The 15,760-nt window shown below is 40.4% G+C and overlaps 1 protein-coding gene across 2 annotated transcripts in view; it reads right to left on the reverse strand.

Moving 5' to 3' along the window:
• Window positions 1–15,760, reverse strand: part of F13A1 (coagulation factor XIII A chain) — a 168,215-nt gene that overhangs the window by 111,179 nt on the left and 41,276 nt on the right. For both annotated transcript variants that reach the window (XM_064362957.1, XM_064362958.1), the window contains one exon: window positions 9,106–9,357. In XM_064362957.1, coding sequence (XP_064219027.1) covers window positions 9,106–9,357 — 252 coding nt within the window. The remainder of the gene's footprint in view (window positions 1–9,105; window positions 9,358–15,760) is intronic.

The following is a 15,760-nucleotide window of genomic DNA, read 5'->3' on the forward strand; positions in this document are numbered from 1 at the left end:
TTGTTTCTAAATCTTTAGAAGGAATAATGGTTTGGCCTCTCAAAAAGGCAAAATGTGTCACTATTTAGGGAAGGAAGGAATTTACAGTAAGGGGATTAGGAATCACTTCCACTTGCTTCCCCCTTTATATAAAAGCTGAGCACCACTAAAAAGAGGCAAGATTCATGCTGGGAGTGTGTAATCATTCTCAGAGGGAGTGTCTTGGCCTGCAGAGTAAATGTGACTCAGGACTAGTGTCACCATGATATGTTTTTCCATCACAAAGTACATCAAAGGGGTGACAAATCCTGATAGACTGTGTGCGCTGTGGCATACCAGGAGTAACTTCCTGTCAGTGGGAGTTGTGAGCATGTTAAGGAATGGCATTTCTAGAGTCTGAGATTTTTATTCTGGAAGGATCCAAACTCGCTGCCTTCCTAAAATGGTTCAGTACAGCCACTCCAGAGACCTTGCTTGCCTACCTGTCAACACTGGAATGGAATCAATCTATGAAGCACAGCAAGTGGTTCCTCCACAGTCAGTTGAGTTTGCCTGTTCCCTTTTAGCCCCTTCGGTATAAAGTGGAGTAGTTTGCCAGGAATGGTATCCTCGGAATAACAATGACTAACACCCCTTCTGTTGGAGACCCTTGAGCCTGGACCAGAATTTGTACCCTCAGGCTACCACCATTCATCCAACAACTACAGATATATTGATAGCATATCTCCAGCCATGCTCACAACAACACAATTACCCATGCGCAGTATGACAAAGTTTGCATTCCTTATAAACACACCACATTACATCTCACACCAGCTTTAGAAGGTTATTGGATTTGTGCTAACTTGACTGTTTTGCTGGTTAAGGACTTTTTAGAATACTGAGATATCTTCAGAAGATAGACTATTATTCATGAAGCAATTCTACAAAGAAAATGTCAGAGCTTCTTTGCTTAGCACATACCCTCTAAGGGAGCCTGTGCCCTTGTTGGCATGCTTTAATTTTCTTCCCAGAGAAAGCTTTAATTTGATCTTGTAAATATCAACTTGAATGTATGTATGTATTTATTTATTATGGCAGAACTTTCCACATTGATTAGGTCATCAGAGAATCTTCCTGGCTGGCCATGTACTGTTTTTTCTTTTGCTACACTAGGCCAGATACTGATGGCTTTTGTTTTAAAAATATAAGCACTTACCCTGACTGAGTCAGGATGCCCAAGTGTTAGCCCCAGTTTGTTTCTTAACTTTCTATAGGACTTTGAGAAGTGCACATAACATCACAGAACCTGCTTTCTCTCTTGAAATCTGAGTCTAATAATCATCTCCTTGTCTCTCAGAGTGGTGATGATCAATTCAGTTCAGCAAACATTTACTAAACATCGACTCAATTGCAGGCACCGTGAAAGGATGAATGAGATAAGGATTATGTCTTCCAAACACACTATCTAGCGGGATGCTGGCTACGACCACTCTTTGAAGAGTATGAGAGACTCTACAAGAAAGAAATTGTAAACCACATGAATTGGTGGATGAATGTGACCTTGCATTAGACACTTCCAGCCATGCTCTTTCTAGAAACAACTTGTAAAGACCTTCCCACCTTGCTCCTGGGGTCACCTACACGCAATTGAAAAGAAGGTTTACTTCGAGCTCTCTGGGATCCCTTCTGATTACAGAGCCACACCAAATGATCCTTGCTTGGCATAAAAAGCACAATAAGCCTCTAAGTGATTCAGACACTGAGAAGAATGATACGTACTATTTTATTTAAGAGGAGTATTGAGTAAATAAGGGCTAAAAGTTTTGCATACACTTGATTAAAACCATAAAAATTCAATTAACCAACTATTTGACTATTATTCTTTTTTATTTTTTAATTATTCTTTAAGTTCTGGGGTACATGTGCAGACGTGCAGGTTTGTTACATAGGTATACACGTGCCATGATGGTTTGCTGCACCCATCAATCCGTCATCTACATTAGGTATTTTTCCTAATGCTCTCCCTCCCCTCAGCCCCCCACCCCTAGACAGGCACCAGTGTGTGATGTTCCCCTCTCTGAGTCCATGTGTTCTCATTGTTCAACTCCCACTTATGAGTGAGAACATGGGGTGTTTGGTTTTCTGCTCCTGTGTTAGTTTGCTGAGAATGATGGTTTCCAGCTTCATCCATGTCCTTATGCAAACACTGTTCTGGGCACTAGGCAGGGTGCAAAGCTAAGTCACTGGCTAGTCTCTCCTCATTCCCCAAATAGGTTGGAGTCCCCTGTTTTATGTTCTTGTTGTGCACTGACATATTTTAGTATTTTTTACAATTGTAATTAGTTTTTTATTAGGAGCTCATTTGTAAAATCCTTGCTAGAAGCTATACGAAGATTGTGTCTGCCTTTTTCACTGCCATATTCCCAGTGCCTAATTCAGTATTGACTCTGAATTTTTATGAATGAATACATAATACTGTTGTACTATGCACAGGTAATTGTGTTGTTATGGGCGTGGGATGAGACATACTATCAATATTTGTGGATTGATGGATGAATGGCTCCAGCCTGAGGGTGTAAATTCTGGTCTGGGCTCAACAATCTCCAAGAGAAGGGATGGTGGTCATTTTTACTCTGCGGACATCAGTCCTGGTGACTTACTCTATTCTGTACAAAAGGGGCTAAAAAGACCATAGATAATGACAAAAGCAAATAGACTAAGGATAAATTTAATAATAAAATACAAGCGGGTCATATTTATTTATTTGTTATGAAAAGCATCCAAGATATTGGAAACATACTGCTTTCTTCATATTAAATTAAACTGATTTCTTTGTTTAAAGAAAAATGAAAGCCGGGCGCGGTGGCTCACACCTGTAATCCCAGCACTTTGGGAGGCTGAGGCGGGTGAATCACGAGATCAAGAGATCGAGACCATCCTGGTCAACATGGTGAAACCCTGTCTCTACTAAAAATACAAAAAATTAGCTGGGCATGGTGGCGCATGCCTGTAATCCCAGCTACTCAGGAGGCTGAGGCAGGAGAATTGCCTGAACCCAGGAGGTGGAGGTTGCGGTGAGCTGAGATCGCGCCATTGCACTCCAGCCTGGGTAACAAGAGCGAAACTCTGTCTCAAAAAAAAAAAAAAAGAAAAATGAAAAAAAAACCCTGAATAAAAAGGAAATATTAGATGCTAATTTGGTGTCAAATGGTAAGAGAGAAAGAAATGCACGCACGCATCCCCCACAGACACACTCTACTCAGCACATGGGATATGTTTTTGACTTTTCTCAGGATGGTAAGGTCTGAGACTACATTTATAATTTATGTGTAATGATAGGGTGCAACTAACCTAAAGAGTGTTTACCTGGGATTATTAAATCCACACAGCAAACATTTATTAAACCTCAGGTGTGCCAGAGGCTGTGGATACAAGGCTGAATGAGGTGAGGGGGAATGGAATGGGGGAGCAACTTATCAGGAGGAGGAAGATCCCTTAAAGGCAACTGATGCCCAATTAAAAATACAACTCAGTACTTCCCCAGAATACTAGGCGCAGATATCAGAAATCTGAATCTTTCAGAACCTGCTATCTGGCACAAGTGCTAGACTACCAAACCAGAACATTCTATATTTAAATAGTGAAATACATTCAATAATTCAGAGTTCCAGAGTAGCTAGAAAAACATGATGAATTCATAATAACTTCCCGTCTCACTTCTGCTGCCTTTGTGAGTACAGTTCTGTCTAACACCTCGCAGAAGGGTTTCCTCCCAGAATGGACCCGAAGCCTGGTTAGCACCACTAAACTAAAAACTAAGCAATTATTCTCCCTGCATGCACCCCTGCCTTCACTGGTGTGGCATTGCTATTGATCCCCATTAATGATTTAGTGATTAAGGAGGATAAATTGCCTATGAATGCAAAGCAGGCTGAAGGGCCCTCAGGAGCACAGCTGAGCATTCTCCTATCAATAGGTGCTGTGCATGCTGCCATAATTTTCAGCCCAGGGCCCTGTGCCACCTCAGATGAAAATCTTGTTCATCTGGCTCTCTTTTGACAATTTCTGGAAGCAGTTTTCTTTCTTGTCTTCTGCTATCTTTTTCATATGGGCAACAGTCTCACCCCTCTCTTTTGACCTACTTTCCAATTACCAGGCTATACCACTGAGTCCTTTGTTATGCATTAACACACAAAAGCATGAAACTGCAGGTGATTGCTGGTCTACAGTGTACGTGCTTATGTGTAGGGGGTTCATCATCTTGTTCCCTTTTTAGGTTATGCTTTGAGTACTAGACTGGGAAAACCACACGAGTAAATGAGATGACCTCTTACTCTCATTTCATTTAAAAAAAAAGGTGTGCAGTGCCCAAAAGCATGGTTGTTGGAGAAGACTAAGTAACAAAATAATGCACAGGATCCCTCTGCATTGAGGAAGGAGAATTTGCTCCTGAGACAGAATGGAAGAGAAGAGTCTGGGGAATAAAGGAGAGCAATAGGAGAGAGAGAGAAGGGGCGGTAAGCAGGAGAAAGACTGGAATTAGGTTCAGGATACAGCCACTGAAATTTTAAGAAGAGTAAATTATACTCTCCTGAGTTTTAAAATTATTGCTTATTGTTTTTCTTTCTTGTTAGAGACAGGCTGGCCGGCTGCCTTGAACTCCTGGGCTCAAACAATCCTCCTGCCTCAGGTTCCCAAGTAGCTGGGACTGCAGGCTACTCTAGGGGCCATGCCCAGCTCTATTGTTTTGTGATTATTAGGAAACCAGGGGTCCTCTAAGTGTTGACCCCAACCAGCAGCAAGAGCATCTCCCAGGAACTGGTTAGAAATGCAAATTCTCAGGCCAGACCTCAGACCTACTCAACCTGAGGGCGATGCACAGAAATGTCTGAACAAGCCCTCCAGGTGATTCTGATGTGCTCTAAGCTTGGTGACCACAGAGAGCATCCTTCCTCTTCTCACCCTCCATCCCAAGCTGCAGTTAAGGTCTGGGCATTCACAGATGTTGTATGTGACTGTTTTTGCTGTTATTGCCGACATCGAAATTGAAGGTGAAGGTCGAGTTTGTTACTTGCAGCAGCACAAGGGGAAGTAGGATTCCTAGAGGCAGAGGCAGAGGCAGCCATGAGGTCAGAAATCCCTAAGGAATTTGCAGAGATGTCTGGGCCTCCACAGGCCAAGGAATGAGGAGGACTGTGCTAGTTTACCCTGTGTTCTGGAAGCAGGGAAGATCCTCCCGGCACGTATTTGTAATAAGCTCACCTTCCACCTTCCAGATGACTAGCTCACATCTTCCCTATCAAGCCTCTCAAGCCCTTCTTTGCTGCTGCTTCTCAACACATGACTTTGCCTTATGCTTCACTGACAAAAAAAAAAAAAAAAAAAGAGTCACAAAATGGTAACAACCTGTTCTCCTTCCATTAAACTAGAAAATCTGCACCCCTCTTCTATTGTACTCCTGTCTCTGGGGAGGGTAAATAGCCTTACCCATCACAGGCCCTTCACCTGTTTCCTGGATTCCAACCACTCAAAGATTTCAATCCTAAAACTTCTCCACCTTGGTTCCCAGAATCGCCTGCAGAGCTTTTAAAAGCCCTGAAGCCCAGGCTGCACTCCAGAGCAATTACATCAGAATGCCTGTGTTGGGGACTGAGGTATCTGTAGTTTCAAAGCTCCCCAGATGATTACGATGTGCAGCCAAGACTGTGAACCACCGTCCTCTCTTCGGACTGCAAACTCTCCTTCCTGCTTCCTCTCCATCACCATAAAATAACACCCACTCTCTCTTGTCTTTAAAAAAATTCTCCTCTGACCTTCACATCAACATCTAGGTGCTGCAGAAAGTCTTGAGAAAGGTGCCATTTCCTGCGGTCTCGCCTCCTGTTTACAGCGCAGCCTATGACCATCTCCCTGGCCTCTGTCCCCATTACTTTAGCGAAATAGTCCTTTTCAAGAGCATTGAAGACATCCAATCTCCACGCTATATGGCCACTTTCCTACCTTATCCTATTCCACTAATCGTAGCATTCAACGGCGTTAACTGCTCTAGGCTCTTTTGATCTTCTTGTGCCCCACTGACTGCTCCTGCTCAGTGTCCTTCGCTGACTTCTCCTTTGTCTTGACTCTTACTTGTTAATGACCCTGAATCGTTTTTGTTCATTATTGCTCCTGACCGTGCCCTTGTTTACATGTCTAGCTCAGCCGTCTCCTTTCAGTTCTAGATTCACTTTATTCAGGTGCTTACTTGACATTTTCACTTGGATGTCTCATAGACATCACCAAATTAACATTTCTGAAAGTAACTCTTAGCTTCACCCCTAGTGCTTCCCCTCCACTTCCCATAGTCTTCCCAGCTCTGAAAATGACACCACCATCAGCCCAATTGGCCAAACAAGAAATCTAGAATTATTCTTGAGTCCTCCCATTTCTTTACTTCTCATCTTTGATCCCTGTGCAATTTCTGTTCTAAATACAAAATAGATCTCTGATCTAATCCCTTCTCATCTCCACTTGTACCACCATAGTTCAGTCTATCACCATCTTTGTCCGAGACCACAGCTTCCAAATTGGTCTCTGGTTTTTGTCCCACCTTTCTCTAATCGTTTCTATGCACTGAAAACCTAGCGGAGGTCCCTTTATAGACTCTAGGACAAAAGCACCTCTAGACCTAAGCGACTCTTTTGGAACAGAGGTATCTGGAAGCTGCTCCTCATGGATACAACTGAAGATCAAGGCAGCAATTAGGTTATTATATTGTTCTCCTCCTGAACAGTTATCCTTAAGTTAACATTTCAGGCAACATGACTAACCCTTTTCCCCTCAAGAAGAGTGGCCACGTAAGTTGAAATGCATGCAGACACACATCCCATTTTACACACATTATACAATCCAGAAAAGCTGCAAACAAACCAAGGTCTGGGTAAATTATAGCATTCCTGAAATTTTCTAGAGTTCTGAACAGTTATATGAAGTCTATGATTTTCTTTATTAATACAAAGAAAGTAAATAACAAACTCCTGATTGATTTATAAGTATAGATTTTTAAATACAATTTTCCCAGAATAGGCTGCTTCCTACATACTCTCCACCTCATTCTCTTTTGCTTACTTCTTCTCTACTGGACTCCTAAATGTTGGTGTTCCTGAAGGGTGGATACTATATCTCATTTCCTTCTTTATCTATATTTTCTCCTTAGGTGCAGACAACTCCCAAATATACATCTCTGATTTTCCTCTTCAGATTCACATACCTACTTGTCATTTCTGCTTGTCTGTCTACAGTTATCTCCAAATTAACATATTCAAAATCTTAATTTATATATCAGTAACTCTGATTCTCTCAGTCTTTTTCATTTTTGTAATGTCATCTCATCAACCAGTTGCAAAATGTCTTATATCTGGTTGATAAGATTACTACCAACAGGAGTTCATTTTTGAACTGCATGTGCCCAGTTAACATCTCCTGTTACCATTTACCTTGAATTTCTGCCTCATAGATAGGAGTGTTGGGTACAAGATGATGAGGATGGATATATAGGGAGTGTAGGAATAGCTTGGTGTCATTTGTCAACACTAGTAGAACAGGTAATTTCTAAGCCACACTGGGCATGGTGGTTCATGACTGTAATCCTCACATTTTGGGAGGTTGAGGCAGGAGCACTGCTTGAGCCAGGAGTTTGAGACCAGCCTGGGCAACATAGTGAGACCACGTCTCTACAAAAAGTAAATAAATATAAATATTAATCAAAGAAAAGGTCAGTAGGACCAAGATGTATGTTCTAGATAAGTAGCAAATATTGTCCACTTTTCTATACCTAGGACAGATTAACCCTGATTCAAATGCAACTTTCACATACAAGGGTCATTCAAAATCAGCAATAATGTAAGCTCATTTTGAAACATGTTAGAGAGATGCATATGGGGTAGGATGTCATGGGAAGTCTCCTGCCCCTATCTCAGCTTTTATAGCTTTCACTGCCTTATTTCCTGGGACCTACAAGTGGTCTCTCCCGCATCGATGCTGCTGCAACATCAGTATCTGCCTCTGGAATTTAAAACAGTCCTATACCAAGTATGGGAGCAGAGGAGAGGTAGGAAAGAGCAGAGACGAAGATGAGAAGAAAATTCTGTGTGTGACTGAGGCCCAAAAGAGAACTGATAGAGAAATCATTGAACTTGACTGAGTTGATTTGAATATAACTAGATAAAGCTTCTGCCGCAGACAGAAAGACTGAAAATAGCACTAGAGATCAAGTTGTATTGTATTAAAGTACAGTTACATCTTTGCACATCCAGAGTTATGGTTTGCAAAATTTGCACCCACTATGCACATAAACAAGTTTGTGGAATCCTTTAGATGTATAGACTTTCTGTTCTTAAAGTAGGGGAATAGAGAGGTTAGTTTCACTATGAACGGTGTTGACTTTATTTTATTTTTCTGAAGTCAGAGTTATAGATGCTAATAATTTTGATACTCAAGTTTAATAAGCCCAGTCTGTTTATAGAACAAAAACATTCAAAGGTTATACCGTCAACATGTATTCGGTTGGTGCAAAAGTAATTGCGGTTTTTGCAATTACTTTTAATTACAAAACTGCAGTTAAATAGTTCCATAAATAACTGTGCGATTTTACATGATCTTCAATTAATCCAAAATAAATGCATAGCAGCATTGACTTCACATAGAGGTTTTATCCTCATACACACCGAGGATGAATTTTCTATCTTGCTTCGTTCAATCATTAAAATAGTATATGCAGGAGAAGCACATGTCTTTAGAACAATCTTGCTACCTCCCAAAAAAGAGATGTATTGCAAATACATGAATTTTTTTTTCCAAGACAGGGTCTTGCTCTGTTGCCCAGGCTGGAGTGCAGTGGCACGATCATTGCTCACTGTAATCTCTAACTCCTGAACTCAAGCAATCCTCCCACTTCAGCCTCCCAAGTAGCTGGGAGTACAGGTGGGCACCACCACACCCAACTAATTTTTAATTTTTATTTCTTAGAGACTAGGTATCAAACTCCTGGCCTTAAGTGATCCTTTCATCTTGGCATCCCAAAGAACTGGGACTATAGGCATGTGCCATGTTACCCTGCCAAACAGGTGAAGTTTTAAATGAGAACACTAAATGCCTGCCTCTTACCTTCACACCAAGGATTGAAGAGAACGTATGTGTCTGTTTCTGGGTTTCGACGGGTTCGAAGTATACCATAGGGGGTCCAGACAGCAACATACATGCGGAATTTCCCCACGATACATTCGGGGGAAGACTGGACGGACAGCCGCACAGAATTGTCCTCTCGCGTGACAACCTTGGCCCCCCACTTTCCACTTTGTAACTCTGAAACTATAGGCACTGGGATGTAGGTTCCCTTGTTCTCCTGCGGGTAGCGACCTATGAGAAGAAAGAAGAAATCCTGGGTTAGATTGATGTCACAAGCCGCTTCTGTTCTCACTCTGTTATCTTATAGCTGAAGGGACAGGAGTAATCATTAGACTGGAAATCATAACACTTAGGTTTGAAGTATATTTCTGCTACCAATTAGCTGCATCATAGTAGCTGATTTTCTTAACTTCTGTGAGGCTTGAATTTGTCATGTCTCCAAAAACCCCAAATAAAAAGATTTCTAGAGAACTTCGTTGGTTAGACAATGAATTCAAATAAGATGTAAAAACACTAATTTCAATGTAAAAACAAAGTTTATAGGGCACCGTAAGGTTATTCCCTGAATTTCAGCCTTCTAAAAAGTTAGAATTGCTATATCAAGTGGAAGTAATATTAGTTATCCAACCCTATTTTTAGGGCCATAACACAAATGGTTTGTATTTATTCTGAATATAATTTCTTTACTTTTTATGATATTATCTAGAATATGATTATACTTATAGGTTGCCTTATGTAACCATTTCCTTATTCAACCTAAAAATGTGTTTGTTGCCAATCTCATTAGTGATTTAGGCTTTTGTCATGGACAATGGTTAAGAGTTGAGGTTCCATTGGCAAAGGATCTGGGTTTGAAACTTGACTCCACTACTTCTAACCCTGGCAACCTTTGGCAAATTATTTGACCTTTACAAATCCTTATTTCCTTCCATTTTTCTTCATCAGTAAATGAGAATACTACTACTACTTATCCCATAGAAAAAGAGAATAAAATAATATATGTAAGATGCTCTGCACATAATTTCTCATGCATAACAAATACTTGGACATTTTTAGCTGTTATTTTAATGGAAGTTTAAACATCAGGGCATTTTACCATATTTTCATGCTCATTATACTTTATATATACGCTGTCTCAAGGTTAATCTTATTTTTCTTTATTGTTGTCATTTGTGCCAAATTCCTATTTCATAGTCATAAACTCAAAACTAAGTTTTACCATTAGGTTCTGGAACTAGGTGCAAAAATTCAACCTCATGGAATTCTTTAACTCGTTGGTGCACAGAGTAAAAGTTTACAGTTTAGTTTACAGGATAATCAAGTTTATAGACAGTTTTCTTAATAATTTCATATACAGGATAATCAAACTTAGAGATATTTTAAACTGAAACAAATCATTTATTTATAAACTTTTCCAAAATGTAACAGATGAATTATTCTTGACTTGAAGAAACATACAAGCCAGGCAAATCTGCAAATTATATTTATTGCAAGCAAAAGAACCTTCAAGAGCAAAACTTATTTACTTCAGTTGCTTTCTATAAAGCATGTAGAGGACTCCACATGAATGCTTCATTTTTAGCCTCCCTAATTACTAATTTCAAAGATCTTTAAAAGAGTCTTTGGTAGGCATATTGTCAGAGAGAGAACATTCTAAGGAGGTGGTTACATAAGTTACTGCTATGCAATTCTGTGAGGATGCTTAATCTGAATGAAAATAATAATTTACATAGTGCAAACCACTGAGAAAGATTAGAACTTCAACACATTGCTATTGGGGGTATCAGTTATACCACTCAGAATGAATACCACATATACTCATCATCATAAATCTGGCACAGATTTAAACATTGTTTTCTGCCTAGGTGGCACAGCATCTAAGTAGTGCTCTTGCAGACACACGGGACTCAGCCACTCAGGAACCCCTTCGTAAACCCTCCCACATAAGCATGTTTGTTCCAGAGGCAACTCTACACCCATCTCCTGTTTCTGCTCCCTCTTTGTACATACTCAGTCTCGGGATGAGCTTGCCCTTTCCCCCAGAGGCTTTGTTGTTCTCTGGAACCCCTTTCACTGCTGACGTGCAGACATCAAAGGCAATCTTGCCAGGTAAATGGAACCCATAATCCATTTATTACAGTGGTTCCCAGCAGCTGTTGCCACTAACTACTGATTTAGATTTAGAATACACAGTATTTAAAAACATGCAAGTTCAGTAAAAATAAACTTACAGGATAAAAATTTACATGTTAATTACAGATTTTTTTAAAAAATAAGGGATGAAAGGAATTTTAAAGCTAATTATGTAAGGATGCACTTTGGGGAATAGCAAAGAACTAGAGGAGCACATCTGAAAGCACTCTGTACCTGCTGTGTGCTCAACCTCAGCTTCAACTCTGTGCTAACTTCCATGTTTGTTTTGAAAGCTTCACTTTTGTACTAACTTCTACTTTTGTTGGGAACACTGAAAGAATGAAGACGATCACTAGTGTACACTATTACACTTTAAATTAAGACTTCAAAGACTCATGTTAAGTTTCACATATGAAATCCAAGTTATACAAAAATAGTAAAGCAAAAGGAAAGCTATGTTTTTTCATGCTGACTTTGAACCCAGTAATAACCTAATTTAAAGACTACTGTGGACATTTTTTATTTATATATTGATATTACCTAATATGTGCTAGACATCATCCTAAGTGCTAGGGATACAACAGTGAATAAAATGGACAATAACTTCTGTACTCATAGAGCTTATAATCCACAAAAAAACCCTAAAGCCAGCGGTTTACCATGTTCTTATTACCCCTTTATTCCCTATAACAAACAATGAGAAGGAAACCATTATCATCATCCTAATTTGACAAATCAGGAAACTAAGACATAGAGTCATTAAACAACGTACCCAGGGTGATGTAACTAGCAAATAGTGGAGTTAAGATTTGAACACAGACCATCTGGCTCAAGAGTCACAGTTTTTAACACTAAGCTCTATGGCAGCTGTATGAGCTGAAAATGCTTTGGAGTTGATGAGAACTATGTCAAATTCTGACTCCACAATTAACTACTGGTACAACTTCAGGCAAATCACTTAATTGCCTTAGCTTCCATTTTCTTGACTTTGCATTTTAGTGTGGGAAATAAAAAGACAATAGCTTTTATTATGTAATGAAAGCTTTGTGCTTAGCACACAGTAGGGGCTGGCTAAGGGAGCACTGATTTTTTTTTTTTTTTTTTGAGATGGAGTTTCACTCTTGTCACTCAGGCAGAAGTGCAGTGGAGCAATCTCAGCTCACTGCAACCTCTGCCTCCCAGGTTTAAACTATTCTCCTGCCTCAGCCACCCAAGTAGCTGGGATTGCAGGGCCTGTCACTATGCCCGGCTAATATTTTGTATTTTTCGTAGAGACAGAGTTTCGCCATGTTGGGCAGACTGGTCTCTAACTCCTGACCTCAGATGATCCACCTGCCTTGGGATCCCAAAGTGCTAGGATTACAGGTGTGAGCCACTTCGCCTGGTTGATTGTTTTTTTAAGTATAACTTTTACTAGAAAGTAAAGGCAGATGGAAGAAGGGGTGATTCTTTTTCTCTCTCTCTGGTTTTGAATCTGAAGAAAGGTGGATGTCCCAGGGAAAGTAGGTTATTTGTGTTGATTGAGATATTGTGGCCAGGGGGAAAGCAATTCATCTGACTCTAATACTTCTGTGTGATCTCGGGCAAAGAACTCATCCCGTCAACTAAAACTTCTCACAGTCTATAAAATGGAGATCGTGGTGGTCATAGTTTGTGATAGGGAGGACAGCTCAATAAGTGGCAGTTACTGTTACTTCCCTGTTGTCCTGGGGTTTCTGATTCCTCTAAGGGATCCTTCTCTGCTCCATCTGTGGGAAATTAGGGTGGGTTTACCAACTGCCAACAAACCTAGAGAAGCCCAAATCTATTTCAAAGAGCAGTTTATCCCAGATTTAAAAAACCTTGATCTGACTGATTTTTCCTTTAGGAGGACTTGTACAAGCCAAAAACAAAAACAAAAACAACAAAAAAAGTGACGTCATTCCCTAGTAACCAAAAAGCCTTAATGATTCCAGAATCATCATGAAGTCACCTGAAACCTGCCATTCAATCATAATTTCTGATTTTCTGAGTCATTAATGATCACTGTAATCTCCATTCATCTCTTAGAGCAATGATTAGAAAACTACAGTCTGTGGGCCAAATGTAACTTGCCTGTTGTTTATATAAAGTTTTATTGGAACATAGTGATGTTGATTTGCTTGTGTATTATTGTGCTGCAAGAGCAGAGCTGAGTAGATGTGACAGAGTCCATGTGGTCTGCAATGCCTAACATAGTTAGCACTTGTCCCTTACAGTAAACAATTGCCAACATCTGCCTTAGAGCATTTCACATTTTATTTATTTAAGGCGTGATTTATTACAGGCTCTTGGTATCTAACACTTGAGCCTAAGAGGAAAATACCATCACCTAGTTTCTCTTTCCAAGAAGAAATATGTTTCTAAACTATTCACAAACATTCATACTCCTAGTAGGTCAACCTTTAGTTTCCTGTAAGTCTCCTAGTTAAATTCCCACAGTCTCAGGGGTGTTGAAAACATAGGAAGTTTGTAGTCTTTTCTTGATTTTATGAATCACAGCTAAAATGTTCAATTTTAAAACTGCAAAAGTTGTTTAGAGTTGCCAAGGCAATTCACATAGTGATGAAAATAAAGTAACAGGAATGAAGTTTTCTTGGGGTCCTCAACAAAACCTCTGTGAGGAAATATTTACAGATGGGAAACTGAGGCTTGGTGAAGGTGTGAGGTGAGCAACATTACGTAGCTAAGCGGAGGCAGAAATGGGGCTGGGGACAGAGAGGCCTGTTCTCTTTGCCCCATGTCACGCCGCCTCTGTGGAGGAAGGTAGAGGATGGTGAAAGGAATCTAGGGAGATGAAAGGAGGCAAGAGAAGAATAAAACTGGAAAGTCTGAAGGAATATGAGGAAAGGAGACAGAAAATATGCTGTGGTGGATAAGAGATGTGTGAGCCAGAAGTGTGGATCAAAGGAGGTAAATACTGAGAGAAGAGAAGGTAGACCAGGTGGAGGGGAAGCTGCACGAGGGTCTCTCTGGCCAACTCGGATTTGTGTAGGGAAGGCTTCCAAAGTGATATCAGACACCAAAAGGTGAAAGCTGAACAACCCTGCTGACATGCTGATGCTACGTGGCCCGGGAACAGGGTCTGGAAGCTCATCAGGGGCAGGGAGTGATGAGATGAATTCCAAAGGAAGGAAAAAGAATCCTGATTGGCAGGTTTTTCATATTCCTGTATGGGAAAGTTGGTTGGGAAAGTGAGACCTGATGTGTCAATAGCACCTCAGGTGTCTTGTTCACTGCTCTGTTACACCATGTTTAATTCTGAATGTAATGATTTCAGTGACAGCACTGGGGAAGTATTTTCCATGATTGAATTGTGAGTGAGGACGTTGTGACAGAGTAGTATTTCATTTCACTAAATAGCCCCTCTCAGCCCCAGGAGTCAGCATGGTTATGAGACCACAATCCAGCTATCCTTGGAACACCCATCCATCAATATCCACAACTGCCCATTAGCTATCCTTGGCCCAATCTGGATGGGAAACATGACTCCACACAGGGAACCTCCATGCATGTGTTTGCTGAAAGTATATAATGCCTGGATAGATGTGTTTTTCTCCCCCAAATCATGCAACTTTGTGTTAAAAACATTAGAGTGAGAAAAAGAGAATCGGGAAAGGCAACATCCTAGAAAGGAATCCCATTTTGTTTTTAATAATTGCAGTCTTTGAAACTGGACTGCTAAACATGAGGAAATATTATAATTACTGACTGCATCTTTCCACAAACTAGGGCCATCTTCCCAAGTGATCTAGAAATTAACATATGCCCTTGGTTTAAGTGCTCGCTTTCATTTGCAAATTATTATTGAGACCACAAAACTACTGGTTTCAAGGCAAAAGCTGCTTGGACCATATGCCTATATTTGCACACCTCATCATCCCTTTACTGAGAATCTCACCCTCCTTACACATACATGTGTGAAGATGGAGAGATACACCTACCTTAATCCCCCCAGCTGGGAAGAAGGAAGAAGATGATGAAAATATTTAACTTCATTATGATGTTACTCTTTTCCAACCTTGGCTACCTAGGCTTGAGCTTTGTGCACAGTTTCTTCATATTGGTGTTCTTCACAAGCTAGGCAAGAGAAATCCAGCTGCAGCTCAGATTCAGTGCCATGTGACCCTGGGGAAAATGCCCTCTCAGCCATTCAGTGTATTTCACGAACCAGACAGCCCACTGCACTCAAAACCTTGCATAGGTAGTGCCAACTAGAAAAATGCATTGCCTTTAAAAAAATTAATCTTTTGGGTTAGTTGATGGCTTTGAAATATTTTTACATTAAAAATACAGTGTCCTAGGTGGTGATTAGGTTCCCAGGTAGTCTAGAAGGGACATTAAGTAGCATACGTTATGGTCCGTATGGTTGCATATTGTTGCTAATAGAACTGTTCTGACTCCACCTGTCTCATGCCTAGGACCTGGGAGAACATACTTGGCATCAAGGAGGGTTGGTATCAGTGACTGAGAAGACACATCT

This window comes from Aotus nancymaae, unplaced genomic scaffold, assembly GCF_030222135.1.
Source record: "Aotus nancymaae isolate 86718 unplaced genomic scaffold, 86718_ANA_hifiasm-v0.15.2.pri h1tg000051l, whole genome shotgun sequence".
Taxonomy (NCBI): Eukaryota; Metazoa; Chordata; class Mammalia; order Primates; family Aotidae; genus Aotus; species Aotus nancymaae.